At 38.5% G+C, this 9,970-nt stretch overlaps 1 protein-coding gene across 1 annotated transcript in view; it reads left to right on the forward strand.

Moving 5' to 3' along the window:
- Positions 1 to 9,970, forward strand: part of Smg5 (Smg5 nonsense mediated mRNA decay factor) — an 11,706-nt gene continuing 1,736 nt past the window's right edge. Inside the window, exons 1-16 of the mRNA XM_043037503.2 lie at positions 1 to 167; positions 2,090 to 2,312; positions 3,279 to 3,426; positions 4,604 to 4,752; positions 5,803 to 5,906; positions 6,127 to 6,325; positions 6,444 to 6,693; positions 6,935 to 7,077; positions 7,229 to 7,412; positions 7,548 to 7,702; positions 7,960 to 8,185; positions 8,321 to 8,511; positions 8,688 to 8,840; positions 8,983 to 9,256; positions 9,530 to 9,701; positions 9,963 to 9,970. The exon at positions 9,963 to 9,970 is cut by the window's right edge and continues 147 nt beyond it. Coding sequence (XP_042893437.2) covers positions 100 to 167; positions 2,090 to 2,312; positions 3,279 to 3,426; positions 4,604 to 4,752; positions 5,803 to 5,906; positions 6,127 to 6,325; positions 6,444 to 6,693; positions 6,935 to 7,077; positions 7,229 to 7,412; positions 7,548 to 7,702; positions 7,960 to 8,185; positions 8,321 to 8,511; positions 8,688 to 8,840; positions 8,983 to 9,256; positions 9,530 to 9,701; positions 9,963 to 9,970 — 2,647 coding nt within the window. The 5' untranslated portion in view covers positions 1 to 99. The remainder of the gene's footprint in view (positions 168 to 2,089; positions 2,313 to 3,278; positions 3,427 to 4,603; positions 4,753 to 5,802; positions 5,907 to 6,126; positions 6,326 to 6,443; positions 6,694 to 6,934; positions 7,078 to 7,228; positions 7,413 to 7,547; positions 7,703 to 7,959; positions 8,186 to 8,320; positions 8,512 to 8,687; positions 8,841 to 8,982; positions 9,257 to 9,529; positions 9,702 to 9,962) is intronic.

A 9,970-nucleotide genomic window follows, 5' to 3' on the forward strand; every position in this document is an offset into this window, starting at 1 on the left:
GCGTCTATTGGCTGCTGGTGGAAGATGTCCGATGAAACGTACGGGACAAACGCTCGTCTCTTTTCTCGCAGGATTGTGATATGATGAAGCTACAGGGCCATGAGGAAATCAACACTGACCACAGGGGAGAGGGCTGACAACCTAGAACAGGTGAAGAAACTCACCAAGTAAGTAGAACGGAGGGGAAAGGGTGAGAAAATGGGTTTGTTTTATATATGCGAGAGTTGCAACACTTTCTTGTCCCCGATGCCAACACTGGAGTGGCCAAGCAAGGCTGTTTTCTGCGGTGATTTCTCATGGCTAATTCTCCTTCCTTCTGCGGCTCGGGTTTTGGCACTAGATTTCCAGGGGTCGAGTGATTTATCCGGGTTTGGGAAATGATAGGAATTCGTAACGTGTGTGGCATGGGAGAAAGGTTCATTTGTATGTGTGTCTGTCTGTGTATGTATGACAGTAGATATTTTTTTGTCTCCTTCAATGATGTCTGGATGTTTGAGGAAGGAAGAAAGTGAGGTCACGAACTCGTGTCTGTTTAAGGGAGAAGTGAATGTTCCTTCTGTTCTGTTGTCTCTTTCTTTTATCAGAACGAGTGCTTTAAGAATAATCTGGAGAGTGATATACATATGTTTTAAGACTGTTATATAAAATCTTATCAAAATTATTTTCAGATCTCCCTCTTAAGATGAGTAAAACAGCAATGACATCAAAGACATAGGAATGGTAGGCCTGATCAAGAAATTGAAGTAAAATATATATGTATTTATAGTGTTTTATGTTAGTTGCAGATAGTCTTCTGTCAGTAATGAAATGTACTCTTATTATGTTCCTCCTCTAATGAAAAGATTTCTTGTATGAGAGCCATGCCTTTCATGGTAAAAATTACATGGAAATACATTCAGGAGATCAGGAAAATCTAGGACATCTTTCATCGTTGACATGCATGTTGCAAATTGAAAACAAAAAGGATGTTAGGTGTGCCATCACAAAATATACATGCAGAGGACCAAGGTGTAAAAGTGGCATTCTCACACCACTTGAGTGTATATATTCAATATGAATACTAGCAATTTTTTTTCCATATTTCCTGTAAACACTAATGTGTTATCATTGGAAAAAGTATCTTGTCTGTCAAGGCCATGACTGCCATATGTCTAGGAGAAAGCATTACCAAAAATATTTATTTACATTATATTAATCTTTGTAAGTCAGTAAACAACATTATTATTGGTTAAGTATACCAGATCAGGATTTGCATGGAACTTTTCTTTTTCTTTTTTTCTTTTTTACTTTTTTTTCTTTCTTTTATTCTTTCTTTCTTTTTCATACATCTCTGCTTTGGTATTCTTAAATTTGTTATCAGTCTTCAGAAGTTGGGTTTAAAACTCGGCAAATACCAAACAGCCACATGATTTTGATTCATTATTCCAGCCAAACTAGACATTAGTTTCTATGTATGCTCCACTGTTCATAAAATTAGATAATACATTCTTAAAATACTATTTTTGTCAAGTATCTATTTTTTATGAGTTATCAAGATAAGGTATTGCTTGACATATACACAAAATATATTGATAAGCATATGATTGAGAAAAAGAGAGACTGAAAGTGAATGAGGGTTAGAAAAAGATGTACTTCCCTGAAGGCAGTTTACTTTTTAAGTCTTTTCTGAAGATGAATCCTACATTGCTGCACACTTGCTATTCAATATATACAACATAGTATTAAACTCACCATTTGAAAATGACACTAGTGGCACCGGCCAAAAATTAGAGGGACGGGGAAAGGGTTTTCTCCGCCCTCTGGGTAGGGCAGACTAGCCCAAACAATATTTTTCCATAAATCCATCATAAAATGCGGGTTTAGGCTGACTTTAAAACCCTGTAGCTCTGGAGCTAGCGCCATTACAGCCGTAATGCTTTATGACTATGTGCCCTCTTCAACTGTGAGCAGATCCCGATGTCGCTTCATGTACGCATTGAAACCTGTATCTTAGGCCTAATCGGTGCCGACATGTATGTCTTGACACCCGTACGCAATGGGTTAAAACACGTACATATTTATTTATATGTATCCGTTTTGCCCCTTTCAGACATGTGAGTGATTGTGTTCGTCGAGCAAATGCAGCTCTGGGTGAGGCAGGGGTTGTGGCAGCCCTCTTCAGTCCTCAGGCCGTAGCAGTGCGGGCCAGACTGAGGGAAGCATGTGAGAAGGTCATCACAATGGCACCCGGACCTCAAGCGCGCCGCATGGAAGAGATACTATGGCGGAAAGTCTATTACGAACCCTTGACTGCAGCAAAGAAAATGAGGAAGGTGAGTCCTGGTTCCTTATGACCAGTTATAGGTAGTTGGCAGGTACACATGCTGTTTGTGTTTTTGTAACCTGTTCTTGCCATAGATATTTATCTAATCGGCTAGGCAATTGTGGGAAAGGTTTGAAATCCATCAGAATGAAGCAAAAAGAGAGGTAGTGATGAAAGTGTGGTGTATTTATTAGATATACATTATGCAAGCACAAGGTCTGCTTGCTTACTCGACAACCATAGATTCTTCCCAAACATGAATGATGAAATATTTCAAGATATAGAAATATTTCATCAATAAATTTTGATCAGATTTCTCCTCCTCCTTGATTTTATTCTTCATTATATTTCCAAGCTGTATGTACCCTCAGTATAGTTACAGTTAAAGCTGAAGTGAAAGGTAACTTTCATGTAGGGATTTCAGGCTCATAGTAAGGATTATTGGAACACTCAATGAGTTTGAAAATATGGGACGAATTCAGTATTACATGGTTTGTTTTTATGAAGAAGAAAAGCTTTTCTTGCAATGAACATCATCTTTTATGAGAAAACTGCAGGATTCAGTATATGTAAAATCATTCGCTAACATTTTTGGCAAAAGTGCTCTGAGACATACCTGGTAATTATAAATATATCAAAGCATGTCTCATTTAATTCAAGTAGCATTTATCTGTGTTAAGTTTACATACCAAAAGAAGTATGATATTTAAAAAAAGGTGGGGGGTTGAGAAAAAGGTCCCCCCCTTTTTGTTTTTGTGTGTGTGAGTATGTGTGCATGCTTGTGTGTGCACATGTGTTCGCATTTGTGCTATCACACAGGTAGCATCACCTACATTTCCATCATCATTTTCTTAATTTTTGAAGTGGGATTTTATGGAAAATATATCCATATAGAGAAAGAGATATCTTATATTTTATATACCTGTAGTGTTGACATTGATGGAGGTTACCTTTCTATATTTTCTATTTGTTTCAGGGCACAACTTGGTCAAGCACAGAATCATGTTGGGTTTATGGCCATCTGTGGACTGGTCTTGCCTACTACCATCAGCTGCTGCACACGTTGGCTCAGGCCCATCAATTAGACCGAGGCTTAGCTGATCTCCTTCCATATCCAGCCCAGGGTGAGGGATCACTGATGTCTATGGGATACTTATTGGTGTTCTTCATGTTTTCTTCTTCTTCTTCCTCCTCCTCTCTTCTTCTTCTTCTTCTTCTTCTTCTTTCTTCTTCTTTTTTCTTCTTTTTCTTTTGGCACGCCTCCTCCGATCTCTTCTCTCTTGTGCCTTTGTACCTCCTAGCTTCTCTGTTGTCTATTTTTCTTTCTTTCTTTTATTATAGTTACACCTCAGATGTGGAGAAAAATGTGAATAAATAACCACATGTACAAAATACATGCAAATAAAATTGAGAATAGAGCAATAAATAGCCATTAGTACTCAGAAATATTGGACCAACATTGTTAATTTGAGTAGTTATTAAGCTACATAGCAAGCATTGAATAGATTTGTGTTTGTGTGTGTATATATATATTTATATATATGTATATATACATGCATACATATACATATACTAAGACTGATCTCAAGCTTTTTCTTTCTTTCTTTCTTTCTTTCTTTTTTTTTTTTCTCTCTCTTTTTTTTTTAAGTGTGTGTGTGTGAGAGAGACAGACAGACAGACAGACAGACAGACAGACAGACAGACACTATATGGGAATGGAAGAGGGAGTAAGGTCGTTAAAGGGTCCACCAGGCATTTGAATTTGAAATAAAACTCATTTTATATTTTCTCCAATAGTTTTAGGTCATTTGAGCAAATAAACCAATATTACATTTTCATTACCAGGATACGTATTATTGTTATAATTCAATGTGACCTGTTACAGGCTATTATAAGCAAAGCTTAATGGGCATACCTGAAGGCCATTCCTCTATATATTCAAGGGCTCTATTCTTGGAGAGACCCTCTTGAACAGTTAAATCAATAGAATAATTGCTAGATAGTCATTCATTAATGTCTATGTCAACAAATTTAAGCAGCTTACTTTTCCTATCAGTGTTTTACGTATTACTGTTTTATTATTCACTTACTCAGATTAAGAACTTTGGATCATTGAAGTATCAGTGGTAGCAGTCATTGGTTATTATTGGGTATTGATGATATCGGTATCAATTCACATTTTGCATCAGCACGTCTCTATACCTCACCTCCTTCAGTAGCTTAATTTGATATGTTTCTGATTTCCATGCAATTCCTTTTAGTTATTCCTTTTTAATTGGTTTATATACCTCCATTTTGCAGAAGAAGATGACAACACTTCAGCTTCCGCTGGAGAAAACGGTATTGACTCAGTCCATCGCTGCCTCACCTGCTTAGGGGATCTGACTCGTTACATGTTGGACCTGCCATCACCACCACCTTACCATTTACCTGTACGCTACTATCTGCAGGTGAGTGATGGATGCGTGGTAAGGAGCATAGCTTCCTAACATGTTTTGGATAGATATATATCTTAAAGCCAATGCCCCTTTTCACGACAGGGCTATTTCGGCTCTAAATGGTCGGAATGCCGGGATATTTGAAAGCATAAGCCTAACACCTCAAGATTCTCGTGCGCATTAGCCGCAACCGAGCGCTATACGTCCGATCAACCAGTGCACTGGCCTTGATTAAAATATCTCGTCGCCGGCATCTGACCCAAAAACCACTGAATGTGATAGCAAGTCAACCGGCGTGAATGGGTTAAGATTTACCTTTAGCTTTCTGCTCATAGCAACTATGTTGGGATTCTTGTTATTGCTGTTTATTATGAAACTGATACTGATAGGGAAGCCACTGTTTTTTTCTTTGAATGAACTGTGCAAGGAAAGTTTATTTGTATGGCTCTCATATTTATATAGAAAACTGGTTCATGTTTATATAGAAAGCTGGTTGAAATACGTCAAGTTAACAAAGCAGCTTTTCTTTTTTCTTTCTTTTAGTCTTTCTCTTTCTTACTTTTTTTTTTTTTTTTTTTAATTCTCTCTCTCTCTTCTCTTTCCTTTGCTCTTTTCTCTTGTCTCCTTTCCTTCCATTCCTGTTCTCTGCTCTTTTCTTTGCTCTCCTCTCTTCCTGTTCCTCTTCTCTGATTTCTTCTCTTCTTCTATCTTCTTTCTCTTCTCTTTTCTTCACTTCTCTCTCTTCTCTTCTTTTTTCTCTCACCCCTCTCGCTCACTCTCCTCTCTCTCTTCTTTTTTCTCTCACCCCTCTCGCTCACTCTCCTCTCTCTCTCCTTCCTCTCTCTCTCTCTCTCTCCTTCCTCTCTCTCTCTCTCTCTCTCTCTCTCTCTCTCTCTCTCTCTCTCTCTCTCTCTCTCTCTCTCTCTCTCTCTCTCTCTCTCTCTCTCTCTCTCTCTCTCTCCCTCTCTTTCACTCTCCCTCCCTCCCACTCTCCCTCCTTCCTACTCTTCCTCCCTTAGTTGAAACCTATAAAAGATAGACAATGTTTTTATACCTTCACAGGCCCTCCATTACCACCGTGAAGGAGGACTTACTCACAGTAACTTAGCAACAGTGTACACCAACAGTGACCAGCCTCTACTTGCTGCAGCACACTATCTAAGAGCGTAAGTGTAATCACTGGTATCTTGTATTGTTTGGTAACATTTGAGAAAAAGAATTTCAAAGTTATTAAATTTCTTTACTTGTCTTATGTTGGGGTAAATTGTTTTGACTGAAATTTTTCATTAAATTTTAAGCCAGGATATCTCATATCATTCAGTGATCTGCTTGTTTGGGTTTCCTATTCTCCTTTCATAGAAATGAAATACTTGTGTTTATTTGCAGATTAACTTGTGAAAAAACTTTTGAGGCGGCAGAGGGAAATCTAAAGCGGCTCCTGGACAAAAGCCGTGCATTTTACGAGACGGGAATTGACAACGGTATTAATAAAACAGCTGTGGACCACCAGAAGATGTTCTTACATACTGTTCTTACACTTGTCTCATTCTTAATAAACAATAGAGCTACTGAGGAAGTTGCCAGGGTAAGTTTTTTTTTTTTAGTTGGGTTTTCATTCCTTTTCCTGGATCGTCTTAACAGTATTTCTCCTTCCACTTCTCCAATTGAGATATTACGTTTTTTTTTTCTCATTCTTTTCCCAGCTTTGTCAGGATGTTCTTGTTCAGCTTGGGAAAGTCTTGGAGACGTACGACGATGGCGATAACGACATCTCAGAGCGGTCACCCTCTCCATCAGCGACACCAAATGGTCACACTCCAGCAGCAGTCCAGAATGGTTGTGATTCTCCAGTGGAACCGGCCAAGAAGACTCCTCTTTTCAGTCTGACCCCTGAATCAGTGGTTGCCTTCTGTGCAGTGCTAGTTTTATGTACTCAAAGGCTGAAGAAGCAAGGTAAGGACATTCCATGCCAGATATTATGCTACTCAAAAACACAAAATTACGTGAAGGTTATTTAACTCTCCGGAGGAATTTGGTTTACCACACAAGACGTGTAGCCATGAATAGATATTTAGAAAATCTGATATTTCAATGAGTTTTACACACACACACACACACACACACACATATATATATGACATCAGATGTATCCAGATCCCCTTTTAGTTTATTGATCCTAAATCTTCATGATCAGGGTGTTCTCACACAAGTATGGCTCAAGCTCTCCTGGTATCCGTTTTGCTGACCCTCATCTCCCACGTCACAAGCCGTCTAGAGCAGCGCATTTCACTTGTGGATCCCTCTTTCCTGTCAACGCTCCTGCCAGACTCTGAGAGGGTGAGATTATTCACGTTGCAGACACTCATGGTCATTCAGTGTTGATACAATTGATGCCTTGTTTCTTTCCAAAGAAATTGTTGATATGTGCCTTTACACTGAAGATATTCATTGTTGTTGAATTTGAACCATTTTATCATCTTTATTTCAGAAGACAGAGATGGATGTGAAAGAAACTGAAACTGATGGAAAGAAGGGAAATAAAGAGAATCTTGAAAGCAATGATAAAGCTGAAGAAGTTCCCAAGAAGAAGAAGAAGAAAGGACGGAATAATAGGCTGAGAAATTTGAGGAGGAGGAGGAAGGTGAATGGCGACAGTCCTGTTCTCAGCGATGGTAGGTTCCAGTATTCTCTGCTTCTTGAGATGTTAGGATTAAATTGGATGAAACACGCCTATTGCAGTGTCTGTTTCCCTTTTGGGTTTCATTGTTTTTAATATCAGAGCTCTAACCACTAATTTTGTTTTGCAGAAGACACTGGTTCAGATGATTCTGCAAGTGATATTGAAGATGAGGATAAAGAAGGAGATGAAGATGAAATATCAAGTGAGGAGGAGGAGGAAGAGGAAGAAGAAGAACTTGATCTCTCCCAGCTGTGCTCATCAGAAGATGATGATTCAGACGAGGTAAGAATTGTATGGCAGTTGGTGTTTCTTCAAAGAAATTCAGTGTTCAGGTATTACCAACACATTCTTAATTCATTGTAGTCCTTTCTTTAAGTTGCAAAGTAAATAGCAGATCAGCAATGATAGATAAGTAAAGGTTGGCAAATTACCAAGAGACTTCCCGTTGCAAGACATTTGATAGATCCCGATTTCACCAGTACCTGGGGACATAGGTGGTACATGGTATTCATATAATTTAATCACGGTTAAATTTGCAGGATGTAAAGATCGAGTCTGACCAGGAGTGGGAAGGGCTGAGTGCCAGTGAGCACTTGGAATTGATTGGTCAGGAAGGCATGTTGTCTGCCGTTTATGTGCTGTGTGATTGGCTGAAGAAGGAAGACGATGTGATACAACTTTGCATCAAGACAGCAGATTCTTTATGGACGGCCATTGCCAAGTTGTTGAATTTATTGCGGGTTGACTTCGATCAGCTGAAAAACAGTAAGTTAAATAATTTGTTATCATGTATAATTTGCTATTTTTGTTTTTAAGTACATCAATTATATTGATTCATGAACACAATAGACGAAGTTACAGTTTTCAAAAACTCTGACATAGTCCATTTTACTTCACTAGATTCTAATGGTGTGCGGCACGATGTCATTGAGCTTGTGCAAGAATCTGTATCAACATCAGCTGATTCCCATAGCCCAATGTTGGAGTCTCTTTGCAAGACACCTTTGCCCGAAGATCTTATGCTTCATACACTTATATCATCTTACCTGTCAGCATCGCATAAGTCTCTCAACCTGAAGTCAGTTGAGCTTGTAAGTGTACCTCATACTTTTCTACTTTTCATAATCTAACCTAAATGATATCCTTTAGTTCTTGATATAGCATTAGCATTTTACACATGACATCAGTGATAAATATTTTTCAACGTGTATGCACTTCCCAGATACTGTTGCATCTGTACTTCAACGAGTTATTCTAATTTCCACAGGTTCTGCTGAGGATTGGTCGCCTCGGCGCCTTTGGGAAGGAGTTAAACAAGAGGCAGGATGCTCCTGTGTGGCACAACATAGACACAGGGCTTTACACTTTTTCAATGGAAGGTGTTATTGTTGAAGAGAGCAAGAATAAAGAAGTTGGACAGGTATATGTTTGTTTGTATATTTATTTACTTATTTTTATTTTATTTTTTCTTGTTTGTATCGTCTTTTTTCTATAATATAGTGGATCTAATTTCTGCCAATTTTTCAAAAGTGACTAATTACTGTATTTTTCTCTCTTCAAAGGAGACTACCAACAGGGAATCTTCTGCTTCCCCATCTGAGGATGACATGCTGTCCGTCCCCCCAGCCAAGAAGGAATCAAAACGACTAGCGGGAATGCAAAGTCTCACAGCCCAATGGCTTCAACACGAAGTGCGAAATCTAGAAGAGCGCACAGCGAGACGCGCAACTCTTGGACTGTACCTTGTCCCGGACGCTAGTGTGCTCATCAACCATCTGCCTGCCATTAGGATGCTTCTCTCAAAACCCACCCATATGATCATCATACCTCAGACAGGTACACTTTTTTTATAAGTTGTACTGGAATTTGATTATCTGTAATATTTACATTGTCAGCTTGGATAAAGTGAATTTCTTGTATAGTAGTTATTACAGGATACACAATAGTATTTATTTTTATTGCTGTTGTTATTATTAGCCCAGAAATCATGTTTGTATGTATTTTAGAAGAATCAATGCATATGCTATAACTTATTCATCGATTGTAACATTTTAAATTTTCATCGATAGTATATTTCTCAAAGAGCAGCTCTGTTTCCTCCATGAACAGTCATTGACCTACTGGACCAGCAAAAGCGCGAAAGCTTAGGTGCACGTGATGCCATCCGCTGGCTAGAGATAAAGTTCCGTCACGGCTCGCGATTCATCCGCTCCCAGAGGCCTCATGAAAGGACTCACCTCCCGCTCATCAAATACCCCAAGCGCAAGGACAAAGAAGCTTGGTAAGAGACAAAGTTAATGTTAATTGATTGTGTCTTGGAGTCCGAAGGTAGAATTACTTACACATTCACTGTCTGGTCAGGCTATCCAGCTAAATTACATGTTTGTGTACAGTAAATATTTATCTTCTGCTTTGTAGTACTGACTGTTGTAAAAGGAACTATGGTTAATTAGATGTATATGTTGTTTTTATAATTGGTTTCAGCATAAATTCTTTGCAAAAATGCATTGCACGATTTAAAAAAAATATTTAACTCTTTCAGGGAATGGT

This window comes from Penaeus japonicus, unplaced genomic scaffold (assembly GCF_977035675.1).
Source record: "Penaeus japonicus unplaced genomic scaffold, GWHDUDI00000001_assembly GWHDUDI00000010, whole genome shotgun sequence".
Taxonomy (NCBI): Eukaryota; Metazoa; Arthropoda; class Malacostraca; order Decapoda; family Penaeidae; genus Penaeus; species Penaeus japonicus.